Below are 24,535 nucleotides of genomic sequence, written 5' to 3' on the forward strand. Positions count from 1 at the left end.
ACTTTTCTTTTATTCACGTTTAAATTTTGTTTTTATTTTCCCTTTTCTTGAGCAATTTTACAAACTTTATATAAACTGCCTATTATTCTTACATTATAAATACATGAGTGAAGCTATAATGGACGGCTTGATTAAATAATATATTATCGGTCGTTCGACCACATGTTATAAGTTCTGGTGAAGAAATATTTCTTTATAACAACAGTCTATGTATATTGTTAACAGTGTTACATATAAGTTAATAACGGTGTAGATAATCGCACATCCTCATGCTAGTTTGAATACGGATAATTTTGGCAATAACAAATATCTTTATCATAAAAATAACAACATGTAACAACTTACCTAGTTTACTAGAACATCATACTAGCAATTTTCGTCATACAGTTCTTTAAACAATAAATAGGACAGAAAAATATTTATTGCATTTTGCCAGTGAAATAAACAAAATTATCAAGCTAATTAAACTTATATTTTCACTACTGCGATGAGCAGTGAAAATATAATATTTTGCAGTGAATATTTTGGTTTTTCATTTTTCGCTAATCAGAGCGAATCTTTGTATTCACCTCATTGAAATTTGCCGATTTTTCCAATCGAAGCGAAGAGAGATAGATGGGTTATTTTAATGTTTTCTGAAATATTAAGACCAGTTTTTGACGTTAGCTTTTCATGCAGACTCTCCGATAATCTACAGAAAACGCTTAAATTGTGCTGATCAGTCCTTTCAAAATGGCACCGTCAAGTTGACTTGGAGTAACGCCACAAAGAGACGACGTCATGCATTATGTTACTGATTTTTTTTTAGCATAACAATTGAATGGTTATTCAATATCCTCTATGTATATATAGATCAACACTTAACAGATAACGATCTCAAACATTAAGTGTGAACAAAGCGACAAACTTCCGGTTAATTAGAGGACAATCGCAATGATATAATTTAACTGCCGTCTAAACCGAAAGGATCAACATCCTCGTAATAAGTAATAAATGACCCACTGCATATCTTATATCAAGGGACATGTAATCGTCATTTATCATGCTTTAAAACATAACGAAAATGTACAATCACCTGACATCGCAGATTCATTTGTTTAGTGCAAAAAATAGCAGATGTATTAGTTAGTAAAACAATCTAAAATATAATATGACATCAGACGTACATTTATGTACAGTGAATCTATTTGTGTATTGCACGCATATGCATTGTGTTTATGGTAGACCATTTTCTCAAGATTGAATACCATGTTTCACACTCTAACTCTATAGAACTGACACAAATCATATTAGATTGACTTAGGGAATATTATCCATGTGTTCGTTACGCTCGCAGTGTGGTTGCTTTGTCAAGACAGCATAATCAGTTCGTAAATTAAGATGTTTTTACTTCCACGTCAGATTACAGAGCTGATACAACGACAGCAATTCATAAAGTCAATAACAAAGGCCGTATGATCGATATATAGAGTAAACTGCAATGTTACCTGCGAAATTCATAGTAATAACAGTTTTAAAATGAACATTAAACAATCTAATTAAGTTCATGTACGATAACAAGTTTGATTAGTAGGGTAAGCATACGGCACAACCATAGTCCAACTGACTTTATTCACATAGTTAGTCATAGACAACCAGAAGAAATATATCTTGTACAGTTGATTTCAGTAAATTTATTCTTCGTATATTATGATGGCATGTCATTAACGTTTGGGAAATACTGTTCACGCTCAGTCTATCATATGTTGGGTTAATGCCAGTTACATTCGCTCTATCTTATAGGCACTGAAATGTACATTCTAGCAGAATAACATCTTCTGATGAGAGAAGATACAGTTCATGTTGAACGGAAGTATAACATATATCTTAGGCAAATTCTACAAAACTTTCATTTAATGATTTTCTTTCAAATTAAACTCCAATATTCGTCCGTGTCAATCTTAGCTCTTTTTTTAATGTCATTGTACATAAAATCTTGATTTATTATGATGGAAGATGATTGTCTCCGAAGCGGTTACCTCTAGGAAATTTTACGAAGACTCTCTCTGTCATATTACTAGCTGATATTACATACTTATTAGGTGAAATATATGCCTTGTTTTCGACGGAATAATATTAAATGTTCTGCTTTTATAATTATGTAACGCAAAACAAGTATTGCTACACCAGAAGTGCGAGAATTTGAAGGTTCTGTTAATGACGTCATGCTTGACAACAATTAAGAGCACCATATCAGATAGGGTTCTACATAGAATTTTGCCGTCGGTGCTATTATCTGAAACTATTTCCAAACAAAACTAAAATCGATGGAATAGTTTGTGCAATCGTAAATGTATAATGGAACAAATCAGCTACTTAGTTTGCGTCTGTTCATCTGAATACTGTTCTGATTGGACAATACTGACAGTGACCTCTCAACTAATGAATATACCTTTATAACATTAATATACGTAAGTCATACTAACGAGATAACATAACACCGTATATATCTTAGTAACGAGATAACATAACATCGCAATAACGAAATAGTTTTTTTTATCTTAATAACGAGATAACATAAGTCGTAATAACGAGATAACATAACATCACAATAACGAAATAGTTTTTATCTTAATAACGAGATAACATAAGTCGTTATAACGAGATAACATAAGTCGTAATAATGACATACAAAATGTAGCGTTACTCTTAATAACAAGATAGCTTAAGTCGTAAAAGTAACTCGTAATGCAGCGATAGCGTAATGATGAGATGATTTAGTTTTCTCTTTAGGTACTGATCGGCTGTCGTAATAACGAGATAACGTAAGTCTCTTGAGGAACTGATCGGCTGTCGTAATAATCAGAGGGGAAAATACATCTATGAACAAAATATAGACTTATGAAAATGGAGAATGAGACCATGTGCTCCAAAAGAGTAATCGTATTCTGCTTCATTGACGACACCCATCAAATCTAGGTCAATTCCTCAATATGTTATATTCAGGCAGTTTAATTTCATACTGACCTTGGGTATTACAACCAGTTTTTCTTATCCGAACTTACCATAGGAAAACAAATTGATGTTGACTTAGTTCTAAAAGTCGTTAGAAAGAGTTCTTAAAACGTACAGAACACATAGGGACTTTCAAACTTTTGTTGAAAATCCCTTTTAAACATAACTATCATGATGGAAGCATTGGCATCTAGAAGGAAATGACATCGTTTTAAAAGGTGAAAACAAAAAATTGAAAAGAAAGAAACTGAGCCACTCAAAGCCACTGAAGCTTAATCATGAATTTGATCTTTTTGTCTTTTTCCTTACTCCAAAACGATTGGGTTTTCCCTACAGGTGTTTTAGAAGATACAGACGTGGAGCCTACTTTGATGCTCAATGTATGCCATGCGTTGTTGTTCCTGTCCTTAAATGTATCAGGCTTCGTAAGAGAAGAGCACTAACGCGTTGACCAAACAAACACAGGCCGCAAAAGCGCTGAATCCGAACGACCAAGACGGTCCCATGCGGTTCGTCAACATATCGTCAGGGAACTTAGCACCGTAAACAATCACCCCGATAACTATAATCAAAACTGCAATAAATTGAGAAAACGTTTCAATAACAACAGTTCACCACATGTAACACGCCATTATACTTGTTAAAGATTATGTAAAAATATGCATTTAGTGATAGTGAGGTAGTAATATCACATCTCTTCAAAATACATGTCTAACTGCCAGTCTGGTAGTAATATCATATCTCTTCAAAATATACGTCTAACTGACAGTGTGGTAGTAATAGTATATTTCTTCACAATACACGTCTAGCTGACAGTAAAGGTAGTAATATATCTCATCATAATACACGTCTAACTAACATAGTGGTAGTAATAGTATATTTCTTCACAATACACGTCCAGCTGACAGTAAAGGTAGTAAAGCGTGACGTTAAAATCTAGAATTTCATTGATGAAACCAAAAACCAGAATATATATTTTGCTCTCAACCTACCTTCATTAACCTATTTTCTGCATGTACATGTATGAAAAATTAGTTCTAAAATATTTCGTAAATGGTGGGATTTGTGTCGTCAATACCAATGCAATCGAATTAGGAAAAGTTTAGATAAGTAAGTATGATAGGAAGAAGAAGTCAACGACACTCGTCACTGTAGAGCGCTTAGACACAATACCGTTTATAAACTTTTGAAGACTGGAAAACAAGTAAATGTTAACTATTCCTCTAGTGATTGTATGACATCAGTAGTGATTGTGTATGACATCAGTAGTGATTGTATATGACATCAGTAGTGATTGTGTATGACATCAGTAGTGATTGTGTATGGCATCAGTAGTGATTGTGTATGACATCAGTAGTGATTGTGTATGACATCAGTAGTGTTGTATGACATCAGTAGTGATTGTATATGGCATCAGTAGTGATTGTGTATGACATCAGTAGTGATTGTGTATGACATCAGTAGTGATTGTATGACATCAGTAGTGATTGTGTATGACATCAGTAGTGTTGTATGACATCAGTAGTGATTGTATATGACATCAGTAGTGATTGTGTATGACATCAGTAGTGATTGTATATGACATCAGTAGTGATTGTATATGACATCAGTAGTGATTGTGTATGACATCAGTAGTGTTGTATGACATCAGTAGTGATTGTATATGACATCAGTAGTGATTGTGTATGACATCAGTAGTGATTGTGTATGACATCAGTAGTAATTGTGTATGACATCAGCAGTGATTGTGTATGACATCAGTAGTGATTGTGAATAACATCAGTAGTGGTTGTGTATGACATCAGTAGTGATTGTATATGACATCATTAGTGATTGTATATGGCATCAGTAGTGATTGTATATGACATCAGTAGTGATTGTATATGACATCAGTAGTGATTGTGTATGACATCAGCAGTGATTGTATGACATCAGTAGTGATTGTATATGACATCAGTAGTGATTGTGTATGACATCAGTAGTGATTGTGTATTACACCAGTCGTGATTGTATATGACATCAGTGGTGATTGTATATGACATGAGTAATGATTGTGTATGACATCGGTAGTGATTATATATGACATCAGTAGTGATTGTGTACGCGTTCTCATTTTGTTTCATAGTATTGATTTAATAAATCAGTATACTAGATGGTGACACCTGAAGGATGTCACAGATGGAATGAAGTGTAGTAAGGGGCGATAACTCTGTGTGAGCATGTTTTGTCAAAATCGCTCAATATCTAAGTTTCGACCAATAAAAAGACTGTTGTTCGTAAAGGCAACAAAACCCATCAAGTTGAATTTGCAGTTCCCTTAAAACCCCCATATATCAAATCTAATTGAAATTGAACATTATCTACATTTCGACCAATCAGAGGCCAGGAATTGGCGACGATTTTGTTTAAATGTGAAAGTGAGGCTACGAGAGCGACCGGTGATCAATGATGTATCTACATATCAAATTTCATCAAAATCAGACAATATCTAAATTTAAACCAAGCAGAGCTCAGTTGATGGCGGCCATTTTGTTAAAATGTGAAAATCAGGTTACGAAAGTGGCTGATTTCCCATGATGTACATAAAAATAAACAAGGACCCATTGGAGGGCCAGAACATACGCCCGGGCAATATTTGACACTTGGAAGGGGATAGTTTCACAGGTTGTAGTGCTCCGGCTCATCAAGATGTATATTTGTGTCAAGTATGGAGAGCCTGGGTCGGGAAGTATTGGAGTTATAGTCCGGACAAGTAAACTCATCAAAGGGGAATTACTCCGCAAATACGGGGAAAAGGGCATGATTTTGGTATGCGACACTCCGAGTCATCAAGATGTATATTTGTGTCAAGTATGGAGAGCCTGGGTTGAGTAGTATTGGTGTTATGGTCCGCACAAGTAAAATCATCAAAAGTGAATAACTCCAATACGGGGGTAAGGGGCATGATTTTCGTATGTGACACTCCGGCTCATCAAGATATGTATTTCTGTTAAGTATAGAGAGCCTGGGTCGAGAGTTATGGTCCGGACCACCCGCCAACATGATAACATTATAATGTACGTCGGGTCGGGCGTATAAAAATCATTAAAACAGGACAATATCTTAATTTGGAACAATTTCCTCACAACATAGGGATTAACTCAATTTCCTCACAATATAATCATTAACTCAATCAGATGTAAATTTTCATGATTTTACAGGAATTAGCTCGCACCAATTTCAATCTTGGAGGATAAGTTAATAATTCATACTTGCGTGAGGAAAATCCAAATTTTTAGTACCGGTATGTATGATAGAAGGAAATTTGTTTGTTTTTTTGCCTAAGCTATTTTAATAATATCCTACTTTGAGAATTTCCCTGAAGTTCAAAGTCATGATCAGTGTCAGTCGTCCATATCAAGCAAATAAGGAAATGTCTATTACATTTGTTTTAAACAGTTTGCAACTTCTTATAGTGTTTGGAATCACTATAAAGTTCTTGATCGATCGATCATCAACAATTCTTAAACAATCCATGATCAATTATTGATCGATCATGAATAGAAAGAGAAATATCAATAATCACTACATTATAATTTATAATAAATTGATATCATGACCAGATGAGCGAGTTAATTCCTTTTATCTTTCCCTGATGAAAATTAGGTAATTAGCAAGTTTTGAATTTTTCTAAGTGAATTAGAATTCTCAATATCTAAATAGCTTGAAATTGAGAGAATAATTCTACAATATGAAACTAAAACCAGATTTCTGGCAAAATTTCAGAATATTTCAATTATTAGAACAAAGAGGGAAGTTGATTGCAGTCAGAGGCCTACAAAGTAGAAAGTGTCTCCTGATGTAAATATATTTTCCATGGCAGTGTGGGCCTTAAAACAGAAACATACATTGCGAACTGTTTACACAAGTCCCTGTGCAAGTCACAGTATTCTACCTGTGTGCAGATGGCATTTTTAAGACTATTCTGAACAATTTTGCTAATTAAATCAAGTTATCTAATTCTTTGATATTGTCAAATAATCTCTATACCTTTTGTAGTAAGTTAAAATAAATCCAAATATTAATTGACTTAATAAAATAAAATATATATTAGATATGGTACATATTACTTCAATGTAATTTTTTTTAGTTTAAATTTGTCAGAATTGGTTTCTCGCACCTTTTTTCCTTTGTTGTATCTGAGCGAAATGTTTAATAAAATATGTTACAGGAAATATGGTATTTGAGGCAAAGATATTTCAAAATTTACTGATTTTTACCTGTGCGCATATGACATTTCCAGGGAGAATATTTTGTAAACTTATGATTACTAGGTAACTTCTATTAATACTTTAATATGGTTGTTTTCTAAAATACCTTTGGTATGAAGATGAAATTACTTTAAAATCAAAATATCAAAACAAATTATGTTAAATTGATGACATGATTTTAAACATGAAATTACTGAATTTAACTTAATGTGACATAATAATTAAGTTGTTTTAGTATAAATTTGTTACACCAGGTTGCTCGCAATCCTTATCAATTGCAAACGCAATAAATTAATTAATAACCAACATTCTAGGATAATTTTGTCAGAACATGTTGTCCACACATTGTTTTCTTTGGCACATGTAAAGAAATGTTGAAATATGTTGATATAGTATTTTAGGTAAAGACATTTGAAAATTTACTTATTTCTACCTGTGTGCAGATGACATTTTGAAGAAAAACTATCTTATATATGTTTAGTAATTTTCTTTAATACATTTTTTAATATGTTGATACTGATTTGAATTCAAAATATAAAAAAATCCAACATGGTTCTTAAATAAGTTAATTTAACTTAATGTGACATAATAATTGACAATATTTTAGCATAAATTTATCAGAACAGGTTTGTCACAAATTGTTTTCTTCGGCACAAGTAAGCGAAAGGTTTATATATGTTGTAGGGTATTTGTGGCAAAGAATTGGAAAATTTACTACAATTGTTTTTAACATTTACATGCATGCAAAAGATTATATGATTTAACCCTGTTCAAAGGCACAGTCTCAATAAAGGGCATGTAACAGCCTTTTTAATTTCAAGTTATAGGCATTTGAATATAATAGACCAGAATACTATTTCATTAAAAATTTCAAAAATGAATATGATGTAGGCCTGCTGTAGTGTAGTGAGGAAGTTTCCAGCTCGCAGTGTAGGTGGTTCAATTTAAATAGTTCTACAAAATTAAATGAAATCTTAGCCATATTTAAGTCGCCCGCGTTCTACATATGCTTGTAATGATTTTTATAATGTTCATTGATAATATACTAGTCTCTCTCGTGCGAGTAGGTAGCAAGACAAACATGCACGAGTAAGGCATCGCTTCACCGCGGGACTCTAGTAAGTCGACTGTATGTCAGAATATGATCGGTAAAAAATAAAATTTATTTCATTTCTCCTTTCACAAGGTAATTCATATATCAGAGAAGTTGCAAAGTAGTAGTCTTGTGTTTGTGTTCGTTCACGAGATAGTGTCCGAGAGAACACGGTTCTGTGTACATTGTCACCTCAATCTGGAGATTCCCGTTGTTATTTTTAGACGTAAACAATCACAGAGTCGAAGCTAGTCACAAACAAATACACAGACTATCGAAATAGTTCTATCAATCAATTACCTAAAGTTGGAGACAAAGCAGGCCTATCACTACAGTAAATATCAAATATTTACCGTCGTCTGTTTACATCAACGTTAACAAACAAGTTAACTTACCGTCAGCGTTAGGCCTACGAGGCTTCGGGAATTTGCTTGACATTCTGAACGCTGGGTTGATTTTTCGCATGCATGTTTGTGAAAAGCGACATACAATGATCGTGACAAAGTATCTATATTCTGGAGCATTGCCTCTGATGTTGAAAAAATAGCAATATATACTGGCAGTGACAGTAAAATACAACGGAACCCAGCTCACCGAGCAGTTCAATCAACAGCCGGCTTACACAACAAACTTTCGTGACGAGTTCAGGATGGGCGTTACGTCATCAAAACATGCGATCGTCTGCTATCAAAATACCCCTGTCGAGTGGAAAAATACTGAGAGGGTCGAAAAAATAGGCCATTTTCAAAACAATATTGTGACCGTTCTGATAAAGATATCGAAAAACTAAACAGACGGTTTTCTTCAGGAAACATTTATCTACTTATATATGCATTGTATATGTTTCTGGATTTTTTTTTCGAATATTGAGGGCGGTTTAAACAGAAACTCTTAGTCAAAATGACGATTTTGGCGTGTTTGGCCCCAGATATCTCCATAACTAGATTTTTCCCAGACATACCGAATATGTCAGGACGTAGATCACACCGAGTTTTACAAGTGTGGATAGTTTTTATCAAAATGTATCGAGCCGTTTTCTTTGCGCCCAAAGTGCGACTATATGCTGCTAAGTAGGCAGAATTAGCCGTATCTACATTACGTTCCGTAAGGAACGATAACTCTGTTATCGCCTCCTTACTGCACTTCATTCCATACTAGAGGGTGACACCTGAAGGATGTCACAGATGGAATGAAGTGCAGTAAGGGGCGCTAACTCTGTTCCAGCAGTTTTCATCAAAACCGCTCACTATCAAAATTTCGACCAATAAGAAGACCTTGTGTTGTGGGCCGCCGTAGCCGATTGGTTAAGGGGCCCAGACACTTTATCACTAGCCCTTCATCTCTGGGTTGCGAGTTCGAAACACATATAGGGCAGATGCCTTTTTATGACTGTAGGTCGGTGATATTTCTCTGGGTACTCCAGCTTTCCACCACCAACAAAACCAGGCACGTCCTTAAATGACCCATTCGGAACCCCTTAGGTTTTTTTTTTCAAAATACACCTCGGACGTGAATGGTTATTTGAAGAAACGTTTTATTACGTGACAAATCATTTGGTAATGAAAATGGCGCCCACGCCACAAAAGGTTGTGTTTCAGCAAGACACGCTGAATTCTTGAATTCCATTTAATACATGTTGAAGTGTTCTTTTTTTTGTTTCGTCATTAAACTAATTGCATTATCAAATTTAGATAAAGCGATGTTAACACACGTTGAAAAGTCTATGGGCGCTGCCATGTTTGCTTATAATGTACTCAGTACAACAACTTAAAATAATGAAAGATATTTCAATAAACAAATTTTAAACATGTGGAATGTCCAATTTGAACCTTAGAACCAGTAACTTTATTTAAAATGATTAAAAGAAATGTTTTACCTAAATCATGCGCGAACTCAATTGCCAGTTATTTTGCTCCGTCATTATTACGCGAAACCGCATTTCTCCAGGATCTGGATAGATTACTGGACTACTAACGTTAGCGTCCGAGGGTAGGTATAGCCAATTCGAGGATGATCCGAATGTAAATGACCCTTCCTTTTTATATGACGTTAAAAACTTTATTTACATATTTCATTGAAATCAAACAATATGTAAATTCGAACCAATCAGAGGCTAGGAAATGACGACCTTTTCGGTAAAATGTTAATAAAATAATAAATTGAGGTTACAAGAGTAACCAGTGTCCCATGATGTACCTACATACCAAATTTAAATTTCATTGCAATCGGACAATAACTTAAATCTTCGAACATTAATACGTTCCGTTACTACACTTCATCCTTTATAATATTCTATCGTCAATTTATCGATCGGAATCCTGAGATATCATTACCACGATAATATTAAATAATTAACGAATTACGTTGCTAATGCTGCCATTCATTATAATATTAGAATTCATTAAAGTATTTATATTACTAAGTATAAAATACCGCTTGAGTATTAATACTAAAAATAAATTCCACAAGTGTACACAAAATCCTTAACATCACTTCTGGTTATAACATCATATATTGGGACCGAGTTCACAATTAGCTTCGCTATATGTTACATTGTAATATTAAAATTCATAATAAATTCCCAAAATTGCATTTACAACTTTCTATTTCACCTGGTCAAGACCAACATCTGAGAAACAAAATATAAAAGTTTCAACACAGCATGTTGGACATTATCAGGAGATATCTGTCAACAGCTGTCACCAAATACCGATTATATACATCCGGGTCTGGGGTAGAGGTCAAATCTACACCCAAAAGTGTGTTAAGGTAGACCGACCCTTCTGTGACGTCACAGACATGAGTCCGGCGATCCGGCGTCCGGCGATCCGGGCCCTTGATTATATTCACGAATAGTTACATCTGGTTTAATTTTCAAGTCAGCTGGGAGATAAATGTTTAGGCCTACAGCACGATGCGGTCAAGAGGTAAAGGGGTCAGTTTTGTAAAACTAAAAGACTAGGTAAGGCTTATGCTTTCAATGAAGTGAGAACATAAATTAAAGATGGTCCATTGAAAACAAGGACAGCGCCGATGTATCACATAATGTGCCAATGTGTGACGACCATATAACTTTAGTTACAATCTCGGCGGAGACAATTTATATCAAGTCAGGAAGAGGTTAGCACATCTCCAATTTATGGCAATGTAGAACAAGAGGACACTTCATGGCGCACGGGCCGACGCATAGTGGAGTTGGGGACTTTGGCCGATGCTCTAAAAGTACATGCACTTTGCGGCAACCAACAATTACTTCAGTATGTACTCCATCTGTCAGATTGTATATTGTTTGGGGAACGTTAGTTCGGCCTTGCGCACTTTACATGTGATATATTGTTATTCAGAATACGAGGTAGTCAACCATATTCCAACCGCGGCTAGACACAGATCAGAAAAAGGAGGAAACGCATGGGACGTAAACACAAAACTTGCAACATGCATTGATGGTATAAAAGATCTATATAAACTCTCACGAAATTTACGTTGACATTCGACAATTTTTCAAAAACCTAAAACCCGTGAAATTGATGTAGATGTTAAGTGCCTTTTTACTCATATTCTGGATATATTATAAATATTGTATTTAATTAACTGTAGGCCTATAAAACACGTTTCTTGTGATCCGTCTAGGCTGGAGATTTCACTCCATGGGGAGCTCTCTACCAGGTTCGAGCAGTTTTATAAATAGATCACAACAAAAACGGATGACGGATTGACAAGCACAAATTCGGACCCTTTAAAGAGGCATGTCCGTTAATGAATTGTAACGAGTTGCATAAATTGCAAAAAATACATAAACAAAAACCATCAAAACGCCAACTCTGTTAATTTCTACATCACTACCATGTCAGCAAATTGCGGCGCCCAGGTGTAAAGCTCAAGAGCGTCTTCGTTGCCACAGGTGTAAAATACGGAAATGTTTAATTTTCCTATTTAACTATAACCAATCAATCCAATAAGACTTGATGATGTCAAAATATATAATTCCGATAAACTGTGAGATTTACAGTCATTTCGATCGCGGATTTTGCTGTATATGTTGCATAATTCGTGGATTGCGGCATAATTTGGTCATACCCGCCTACAATGAGGGCGAATTAGCAAAAAATGAGAGGTGTTTTTCCTGTCAGTTATCCTTGCAAGTTATAGCCAATTTATCATTTTGTTCCGTGGTCGGGTTATTTTCCTTGAAGGACATCATTATCACATCAAAAAAGAGAAAAAATATCCCAACCGTTCTTCCGATCCCGTCTTCGGCGTTCATTTTCTATCGAAATTATCGTTGTCCGGGTGTAAAATTCATCGATGCCCAGGTGTAAGCACCGGCGTCCGGTCAGTACGATTGAACCCGGTGAGTAAAGCCTGGGGTCGCGGTTCGATGACGGTGGAGGCACACTACTTGCTTTTCTGTTACATCGGTTGACCACTCCAAGTGCAAGCTATATGAAAATGAGAGGCTTCGTTGGGGATAAAACCTGGGTCAATGTGTGTTCGGGGCGAACACGTTTGAAAAGTGAGGAATAGTGACGCAGGTTTTAATTGTAAATAGGGTACATAGTGATTTCAGGTGGGGGAATTTCCATTAAGTCAGTCGGTAGAGCGACGGAGCAGTAAGCAGAGGGTCGCGGGTTTAACCCCTTGTGGCGGCACTAAATTCGCTTTCCTGTTATATATATGAAAATATTGTTGTATCGTCTGCCCTTTTACGTTGTTAGTAGCAAAGAAATATGGCAGTAGAATACTGATGCCATTATTAAGTGCACGATCATTTGGAATCCAACAATGCAAAGTAAAGACAATGAAATTCACATCAGGACAAACAATAAACAAGTCTGTCACTCAACTTGCCGTGTTCGAAAGTAAAGGTGGTCCGATGGCCAGAGGCTATAGAAAACCTGGTCGGTCTATGTAAAATTTCTCAGTGTTGGCCCCAATGGCTATGAAAAGTTTGAGTCCTGACATACATTACAATTCATGTAAACAACATTCCAATATTTTCTGACAAATGATGATATGAAATCCGAGCTTAAAATAGAGGTTTTTTTTAACCCATAATAGCGTGTTATTACTGGATGATGCAAGCGTTTGCGTGACAGTAATGCTACTTTTCAACAATATGTTTACAAAATGGGTCTGTGGGAAAATGACTTGGGCTATGGGATTTCAATTTTCTGTAGACATACTGTCTAAGGAATTTTCATATATACTTTCATGTATAGATGTTTAGATGTAATACATAGTTATGTTACAATGTGTTGTAGCATTTTTTTGTGTCATTCTTTTAAATTAAACCCCCCCCCCCCCCCCCCCCCCCCTAAAAAAAAAGTCTAAAATCTGAAAATGTGGTAGTATATATGTAACAGGAGCGTACGTTAAACTGCACCCGACTCGCCCTTGTGGACCAACAACCCAGGTTCGATGGGTAACTTGTGTCTGTCGTATAGAGAGAAAACAAACGCCTTGAACTACAATTAACACTTTATTAACGATGACATAAACATTTACAACATGAAATTACATATAAACGGACAGCAGCATAGGCCTAGCTATATAATAAACATGCTAACCTAAAACCACCCCCATACCTGTACGACCTAACTAAACCCAACATCCCGACTAATACTTTCGTGTAAATTTGGCAGAGGACTCTATTTGTGTAAACTGAGGTAACATTTGTGAAAATGCGCATCATTTCTTTTTTGAATGTCCAATATATGCTACTGCTCGTGCTGAAATGTTCCAATATTTTAATGATTTAAATATACATGTAAATTTAAATTTGTTATTATATGGTAATGAAAACTTGGCTTTGGAAGTGAATAGTTATGTATTTGGATATGTGCAGTCTTTCATAAAGTCCAGCAGAAGATTTTGAATATATATACTTGTATCTCTTTATTATGTAAATGTACATTGTATGTTAAATTATCAATTTTTCCTCCTAAATGTTACATGATTTACTATATATTATACCTATGTCATTACTTGTAAATATTAACATGTTGAGTGGAGAAGGCTTCATAAGTTGTAATAACTTGTGCCTAATCCTATTGTTCTTGTTTAGACAATAAAATATGTTTAAAGTCAAGACTAGTACTACCCACCCAAGACCCTACATACCCTAACGTTACATTAGTACTAGCGAGAAAGACGTGACAGCACACAGGAAATTAATCCATCAGACTGCCCAGTATACGATACACCACCCTAAATTTATCCCACTTTTTAACAATACAAAACTATAAGGACCAATCACGACAGAGGATACACAGGCACGACAGACACTGACGAAAAAGCAAGCGACTACGAACAATGCACGACAAAAACATCGACCAGAGACAGCACACGTGAACAGAGGACTAGCAAAGGTCAAGGTGACACAGGTACACATAGTACAGACACGACATATAGGCATGACATATAGTTATCGTTAAGCTCAACCCTGTCAGCTTAACCTGTCAGTACATACACGATAACATCCCCCGCTACATATACATGTTACGGTGAGTGATTACTGTCATAGGCTGCGCTCTTCTAAGGCTTTGCCTTAATTCAAATTACATTATCGCATAGGTTGGAACGCTCGACACTCGAGCAACCTTGTTTAGCGCTGCAAATGAAGCTCATATTGTGCATATTCTGGCATTCTGTATCACCGATACGCTTCGTTTGACATGGCGTATTAGAAGAAAGCGTCTGAAGGACCGTTAGTGTAATGTTCTAATTTTCATCCGGAAAAGAGGAAAATATCCGGAAAATGTTAATTGCGTTTGGGAAATCAAACAAATAAAATTCTTTTAGAAAAAAAGAAAGCACCAGTAACATAGATTACAATATAATTTATGAAAGAAAATGGTAAAGATTTAACAAAAAAATTCATCAATCTCAGATTCCAAAATAACTGCTCTAATTTGGTAATTTGAGCCATACTTGAAGCAAAAGTTTTGGGGTACCAGCAAAGTAAACGGCCATAGTGTCAAAAGTAATATGGTGAGGTGTTATTTTTATTTTTTTCTCTTAAAGCATACATATGAAATTTTTAATTAAGCAAAAAAAAGGGGGTAATTTTTCTGTTCATTTTTTCAGGAAAAAAATAAACGTGTATTTTTTTAAATCAATTTTTCACTAAAAATAACAGGTTTTTCGTATAAAAATAGCCATATTTTGTTAACCACCCAAAGAATCTTCTCTTTTTTTGATAATTATGAATGATATTGCTCATACTGATGATATAAATAGGATATAAACTCCTTTTTATGCTTGAGGTGAATATTATCGGGGAAAGATAAAATCTACCAAAATCCTTAAAAATATGGTTCAGCTATTAATTAATACGTATCTTTATGTGGCCCTGGTAGTAAAACGAACGTGGTGACATATGTTTTTTATGTGCTTTCTGTGATAAGAGCATAATTAACATTGAAATAAAAATAAAATTAAGGAGATCTATCAGAGGAAACCCGAAGGGTCGGTCTACCTTAACAACTTGCGCAACACGACCGGCCAATCAGCTTGTGTTTCACCCTATCCAAGTCCCTTTGGAGAATGCGTTTCTCTGGTATATACCTGTTTTCCCGAGTAAATACATGTAACACATGAAACGGGTACTTTATATATGATACGAGGATAAAGAGTAGTATGTTGAGATTTAGAAGATCACAAATACACACTGTTACTGAAAATAGAATGACGTAGGTTTCTGGTGTAAAAAGGCGGGAATTCCCCAGGCGGGGGTTTCCCAGTGCAGTGTAAAATGTCTGGCTTACTGTCTTTCGATTATACGTACCCGTGTGACCTCAGCGGAAACTGTTGCATCACGGATACGACAGGAAAAGGAACTTAATGTACCATATATGAAGAAACAAGATTAATTATGTCTTTTGGATAGAGATGTTTGTGATAAATATGTCAAAAAAAAAAAAAAAAATTGTGGAGAAATGTGTCTTTCGTATTTTCTCTGATATTGCAACATTTTAAGAAATACTGGCAGTGGCAGTGAAAATACAAGCAGCTCACCGAGCGCTACAAGTTCAATCAGACAAGCGGAACGGACTTGATAACGTCACTCGTGACGTACGTCCGTGATAGACTCTCTGGAATGTGAGGTCGCGGTACATAGTACCCATGTTCAAAACCCTATTGTGGCCGTTCTGTGACAGATATAGAAAAACTAATGATACCAATTTCTCCGGAATGGTATGTACTTGTGATGTGTGAAGTTTCAGTATGTTGGCATTATGAGTTAATTCTCAAGACCGAGTTGTGCAGAAACCAGCAGTCAAAGTGTCCATTTTGGCGTGTTTGTACCCAAAATATCTCTATAACTAAAAATTTCCCAGATATACGGGACATGCCAGGACATAGATCACACCGCGTTTTGCAAGTGTGGAAAATTTTATCAAAATGTAATGAGCCGTTTTTCAGTAAGCTCCGGCAAAGTAGTCAGAATTAGCCGCATGTACATTACGTTCCGTCCCTCAATACACTACATTCCACACATACTTTTGACGTCACCCGTGACGTAACATCCGGAAAAGACCAACATTCCATGAGACCTGGCGAAAATACGACCCTTTGTCAAAACCCTATTGTGGCCGTTCTATGACAGATATCACTAGAGTCCCGCGGTGAAGCGATGCCTTACTCGAGAATGTTTGTCTTGCTACCTACTCGCACGAGAGAGACTAGTATTATCAATGAACATTATAAAAATCATTACAAGCATATGTAGAACGCGGGCGACTTAAATATGGCTAAGATTTCATTTAATTTTGTAGAACTATTTAAATTGAACCACCTACACTGCGAGCTGGAAACTTCCTCACTACACTACAGCAATAAAATAAAAAATAATATGACTCCAAGTTATCTATCTAACTTATTACCTCCTTCAGTGGGAAATAATAACCCTTACCCTTTAAGAAATAAGGACAATTTCAGAATTCCAAATTACAGACTCTCTTCTACAATAAACTCCTTCTTTCCATCTACCTTAAGAAACTGGAACAATTTAGACGACAATGTTAAATCCATTTCTCTTTCTTCTTTCAAACTAGCTCTCTCTCAACCTATTTCTACTAGTCTGCCTTGCTACTATAATTATGGTGAAAGAAAGTTTAATATAATACATACAAAATTAAGATATAAGTGTAGTTCTCTTAAGGATGATCTTTTTCGTGTAAATTTGGCAGAGGACTCTATTTGTGTAAACTGTGGTAACATTTGTGAAAATGTGCATCATTTCTTTTTTGAATGTCCAATATATGCTACTGCTCGTGCTGAAATGTTCCAATATTTTAATGATTTAAATATACATGTAAATTTAAATTTGTTATTATATGGTAATGAAAACTTGGCTTTGGAAGTAAATAGTTATGTATTTGGATATGTGCAGTCTTTCATAAAGTCCAGCAGAAGATTTTGAATATATATACTTGTATCTCTTTATTATGTAAATGTATATTGTATGTTAAATTATCCATTTTTCCTCCTAATTGTTACATGATTTACTATATATTATACCTATGTCATTACTTGTAAATATTAACATGTTGAATGGAGAAGGCTTCATAAGTTGTAATAACTTGTGCCTAATCCTATTGTTCTTGTTTAGACAATAAAATATGTTTAAAGTCAAAAGTCACTACAGCAGGCCTACATCATATTCATTTTTGAAATTTTTAATGAAATAGTATTCTGGTCTATTATATTCAAATGCCTATAGCTTGAAATTAAAGTCTGTAACATGCCCTTGATTGAGACTGTGCCTTTGAACAGAGTTAAATCATATAATCTTTGCATGCATGTACATATTAAAAACAATTGTAGTATATTTTCAAATTCTTTGCCACAAATACCCTACAACATATATAAACCTTTCGCTTACTTGTGCCGAAGAAAACAATTTGTGACAAACCTGTTCTGATAAATTTATGCTAAAATATTGTCAATTATTATGTCGCATTAAGTTAAATTAACTTATTTAAGAACCATGTTGGATTTTTTTTATATTTTCAATTCAAATCAGTATCAACATATTAAAAATGGATTAAAGAAAATTACTAAACGTAAATAACTACACAGGTAGACATTAGTAAATTTTGAAATGTCTTTACCTAAAATACTATATCAACATATTTCAACATTTCTTTACATGTGCCAAAGAAAACAATGTGTGGACATGCATGTTCTAACAAAATTATCCTAAAATATTGTCGGTTATTAATTAATTTATTGCGTTTGCAATTGATAAGGATTGCGAGCAACCTGGTGTAACAAATTTATACTAAAACAACTTAATTATTATGTCACATTAAGTTAAATTCAGTAATTTCATGTTTAAAATCATGTCATCAATTTAACATAATTTGTTTTGATATTTTGATTTTAAAGTAATTTCATCTTCATACCAAAGGTATTTTAGAAAACAACCATATTAAAGTATTAATAGAAGTTACCTAGTAATCATAAGTTTACAAAATATTCTCCCTGGAAATGTCATATGCGCACAGGTAAAAATCAGTAAATTTTGAAATATCTTTGCCTCAAATACCATATTTCCTGTAACATATTTTATTAAACATTTCGCTCACATACAACAAAGGAAAAAAGGTGCGAGAAACCAATTCTGACAAATTTAAACTAGAAAAAATTACATTGAAGTAATATGTACCATATCTAATATATATTTTATTTTATTAAGTCAATTAATATTTGGATTTATTTTAACTTACTACAAAAGGTATAGAGATTATTTGACAATATCAAAGAATTAGATAACTTGATTTAATTAGCAAAATTGTTCAGAATAGTCTTAAAAATGCCATCTGCACACAGGTAGAATACTGTGACTTGCACAGGGACTTGTGTAAACAGTTCGCAATGTATGTTTCTGTTTTAAGGCCCACACTGCCATGGAAAATATATTTACATCAGGAGACACATTCTACTTTGTAGGCCTCTGACTGCAATCAACTTCCCTCTTTGTTCTAATAATTGAAATATTCTGAAATTTTGCCAGAAATCTGGTTTTAGTTTCATATTGTAGAATTATTCTCTCAATTTCAAGCTATTTAGATATTGAGAATTCTAATTCACTTAGAAAAATTCAAAACTTGCTAATTACCGAATTTTCATCAGGGAAAGATAAAAGGAATTAACTCGCTCATCTGGTCATGATATCAATTTATTATAAATTATAATGTAGTGATTATTGATATTTCTCTTTCTATTCATGATCGATCAATAATTGATCATGGATTGTTTAAGAATTGTTGATGATCGATCGATCAAGAACTTTATAGTGATTCCAAACACTATAAGAAGTTGCAAACTGTTTAAAACAAATGTAATAGACATTTCCTTATTTGCTTGATATGGACGACTGACACTGATCATGACTTTGAACTTCAGGGAAATTCTCGAAATAGCATATTATTAAAATAGCTTAGGCAAAAAAACAAATTTCCTTCTATCATACATACTAAAAATTTGGATTTTCCTCACGCAAGTATGAATTATTAACTTTTCCTCCAAGATTGAAATTGGTGCGAGCTAATTCCTGTAAAATCATGAAAATTTACATCTGATTGAGTTAATGATTATATTGTGAGGAAATTGAGTTAATCCCTATGTTGTGAGGAAATTGTTCCAAATTAAGATATTGTCCTGTTTTAATGATTTTTATACGCCCGACCCGACGTACATTATAATGTTATCATGTTGGCGGGCGGTCCGGACCATAACTCTCGACCCAGGCTCTCTATACTTAACAGAAATACACATCTTGATGAGCCGGAGTGTCACATACGAAAATCATGCCCCTTACCCCCGTATTGGAGTTATTCCCCTTTGATGATTTTACTTGTGCGGACCATAACACCAATACTACTCAACCCAGGCTCTCCATACTTGACACAAATATACATCTTGATGACTCGGAGTGTCGCATACCAAAATCATGCCCTTTTCCCCGTATTTGCGGAGTAATTCCCCTTTGATGATTTTACTTGTCCGGACCATAACTCCAATTCTACTTAACCCAGGCTCTTCATACTTGACAAAAATATACATCTTGATGAGCCGGAGTGTCCCATACCAAAATCATGCCCCTCACACCCGTATTTGCGGCGTTATTCCCTATTGATGATATTACTTGTCCAGACTATAACTCCAATACTTCCCGACCCAGGCTCTCCATAACTTGACACAAATATACATCTTGATGAGCCGGAGCACTACAACCTGTGAAACTATCCCCTTCCAAGTGTCAAATATTGCCCGGGCGTATGTTCTGGCCCTCCAATGGGTCCTTGTTTATTTTTATGTACATCATGGGAAATCAGCCACTTTCGTAACCTGATTTTCACATTTTAACAAAATGGCCGCCATCAACTGAGCTCTGCTTGGTTTAAATTTAGATATTGTCTGATTTTGATGAAATTTGATATGTAGATACATCTTTGATCACCGGTCGCTCTCGTAGCCTCACTTTCACATTTAAACAAAATCGTCGCCAATTCCTGGCCTCTGATTGGTCGAAATGTAGATAATGTTCAATTTCAATTAGATTTGATATATGGGGGTTTTAAGGGAACTGCAAATTCAACTTGATGGGTTTTGTTGCCTTTACGAACAACAGTCTTTTTATTGGTCGAAACTTAGATATTGAGCGATTTTGACAAAACATGCTCACACAGAGTTATCGCCCCTTACTACACTTCATTCCATCTGTGACATCCTTCAGGTGTCACCATCTAGTATGATAACTCACATGACAATATATTGGCCCCAATGTTGAACCGCATTTCTTTTTTGATGTGTGCCTTTCTAGACACCATCACTGTGGCCATACACAATACCAACGTCCCAAACAACGAACATACACCAATACCGGCGAATGTACGGGTCGCTTGAACAAAGGCTGAAACAGAATCAACAATGGCTGAAACAAAATCATCAAAGGCTGAAACAGAATCAACAATGGCTGAAACAAAATCATCAAAGGCTGAAACAGAATCAACAAAGGCTGAAACAGAATCAAGTTAATAAGTATGTACCGCAGATTGAGGGGCCATTTCAACATGTGAAAACTCTTTCTGTACATTTTAGGTGTGTATTTTCTTCATTTTGTCTTTTCTTGCAAAAATGCATATGTTTCAGTGAAACATAATTCATAGTTCATATCGATCACATGTATTGCACAAAATAACCATGCCGTTATGCCCAGAATAACAAAAGCACACTATAGGGGTATTTTCGACTGGATTTGACTATATTAATAACATAAATATTTATTTCATTTTGACCATCTAGTGCAAATGGCGGTTATGAATTATATCAGACAAATATGACATAGAGGGAAATAATCCAATTAATACAAATGCTCATTTTAGATATATTTTGACATCTGAGAAAAAGATGAAGTAAGAATATTTTGAGACAAATAGTTAAACTTTGCAGTGTTGGTCTTTTTTTTCGGAAATCTGCCTCGTTTACCTCAGCGGTTGACCTATTTTTCCTAAAAAACAGTCTTCTTCCTACATTGTATGGTCAAAGTTTTTCATGATCTCTATTAAAAGCATTTTGATGATTAAAATGCTTTATTTATGTCATAGTTATGTGATAATAATCACAACCGTCATTTGCTGTTCAAGGTCAAATTAGAATCAGTGTTTAAACGTATATAAAGTAAAATATGGTTAAGCAAATGATCATATTGTGTGTTATATACACGTGTGTGTAAAGCGGCATGGTTATTTTGTGTGATACATGTGATACACATGAGCTAATTGTGTTTCATGCTTTTATAAAGTCAAATCCGGTCAAACAAACATCACTATTGCAAACTATTGACACTTATCAGCATAACGGCGTGGTCATTTTGTGAAAAATGTGTGCTAATTACGTCCTCCTTGGACATTTTCCCTAAGTTTTGCCAAAATTAACAAACAGCTTAACAAATTAAATGTCTAAAGCAAGCCCCTTGGTAACCATGATACACACTAAAAAGATGTGACCTTGAAACAGCCAAGATCAAATCAATAGGACATCGCTCTTTTACTGTCTTCATTTTCTATGGTGTTTTAATACCAATAGCCACCTTAAAAATATATTAGGTTACAAAAATATATCAGTTATGATATATCATTTCTACAAAAGCAAATGTTTGTTTCGTCAAATGGTTCCTCGTCTTGATAACGAAGAGAGTTTATTGCCATCATTCGATTTGAATGGTTTCCGCTATGGTATTTTCATACGAACCTACCACACAAAAGAAAAAGATACTGACTTAGAATGATAAAAATAGCAATAAATTAAACCATCCATTCGATATATGATTCTATATACATTTTTAAGATGACATTTACTGCGCTATGGAGACGGTTTCCGTCTATATATGTAATTTCTTTAGTTGAACTTTTGAAAGCTGAATGGTCTACGACATCAACAGATCGTATTACTGTACAAGGAGACTTATAAATGAATGGTATACGACATTAACAGATCGTATTACTGTACAAGGAGACTTATAAATGAATGGTATACGACATTAACAGATCGTATTACTGTACAAGGACACTTATAAATTAATGGTATACGACATGAACAGATCGTATTACTGTACAAGGAGACTTATAAATGGTAATAACGAAAGCTGTTTTGTTTACTTTATCTGATTTTTCACAATCAACAAAAAAAATGTAACACGTGTTGTTTTTCTCGTTATATCTCTAAAGATTTCAAAAACAGTATTTAATAGAGCAAATGTTTTCTTACCTCATTATTTATACGTGTATATTATTAGTTCTAGTACAATGAGATGTATTATGATTTTATTTGAATTAGTGTTTATGCTGTTTCCCAACAACCTCACTTACTACTTTTAACCATACGTTATTTTTTTAATTATATTATGAAAATAATGCACATAAAAAAAACATATAGTGATTTCAAAGTGTTTCTTAAATTTCCAATGTCGAAGACACATTAAGACCTTGAACAAAAACACCATCAAAATCACGTTAGTATGTAATATTGCAAATATTGAGCGAGAGATACAAAATGGAATACTCTCCCATGGAATTGTGTTACCGAGTGGGAGTGAATTAATGATCACATGGAAATGTGTTACTGAACGAGAGATACAAAATGCACATACTCTCATCCATGGTACTGTGTTACAGTGTACTGAATGAGAGATACAAAATACACATACTCTTATGGAACTGTGTTACTGAGTGAAATATGCCTAATGCGCCCACTGTCCAGTACTGTGTTATTGAATGGAATACATATTATATGCGAGGGTACAATTTATCTCGGATAGGTTATTTTAGAATGACTACCTGGTACCGTCATATTTTGCGTTTCCGCGTAGTCCTCTAGCTGAGCGCAACATTCCGTACTGCCCTGCTGTATACAGTACCAAAACAGGCCCTGGCGAGTATCTGGGGTCGAGCCCGCCAACCAGCTGCAGGTTACCATCGCTGTTAGATTCGTACAAAAGGTCAAGGTTATCAGTATGAAGCTGACCTTCAGCTGCACTGGACAGCCTCCTACGATGGTGATAGTTTTAATCAGAAACTCTTTGCACGACATTATATACTTCCGGGTAGGTGTCCTTCAAAATAACTGTTAGAATAATGTGTTAATCCCACCACAATATAAACAGCATGGTTCCGGGAATTGTTTAGAACACAAACTGGCTGTAATATAAGAATTCTCGATATCCCTTACAGAATCAAATGTTTGCTGTAACAGAAGGGTGTCCTATTATCCCTTACATAATTAGATGTTTTCTGTAACAGAAGGGTTTCTCGTTATCCTTACAGAATCCAATATTTTCTGTAACAGAAGGGTTTCTCGTTATCCTTACAGAATCCAAAGTTTGCTATAACAGAAGGGTGTCTCGTTATCCTTACAGAATCCAAGATTTACATATGTGTGAAGGAAAGGAGAACATCGCGTACACTTATCAACAATATATACTTATGTCAAGAGCGCAAAATCTTCACAAGGAACATATCTCTGTCAGGTACAAATACACATACAGTATTACAGAACACATTTAAATGTCCCTGAATGGAAAACAATGGTGCCAATCGCCGAACTCAATAGCTTTGGGTTTGGAGTCATGCCAAGTCTCTATTTTGTTTAAATGTCTCACATATATATATATATATATACATATATGTAT

At 34.8% G+C, this 24,535-nt stretch overlaps 1 protein-coding gene across 1 annotated transcript; it reads right to left on the bottom strand.

Moving 5' to 3' along the window:
- On the bottom strand, positions 1 to 24,175 carry LOC117317386. The gene is made up of 3 exons (XM_033872195.1): positions 23,685 to 24,175; positions 21,110 to 21,259; positions 1 to 3,568 (listed from the first exon to the last, which is right to left on the bottom strand). Exons 1-3 carry the CDS (start codon positions 23,935 to 23,937, stop codon positions 3,411 to 3,413), a joined length of 561 nt encoding a protein of 186 aa, XP_033728086.1. The 5' UTR covers positions 23,938 to 24,175; the 3' UTR covers positions 1 to 3,410.
- Between the last annotated feature and the right edge of the window lie 360 nt (positions 24,176 to 24,535).

The sequence above is a fragment of the Pecten maximus genome, chromosome 2 (assembly GCF_902652985.1).
Source record: "Pecten maximus chromosome 2, xPecMax1.1, whole genome shotgun sequence".
In the NCBI taxonomy this organism is placed as follows: domain Eukaryota; kingdom Metazoa; phylum Mollusca; class Bivalvia; order Pectinida; family Pectinidae; genus Pecten; species Pecten maximus.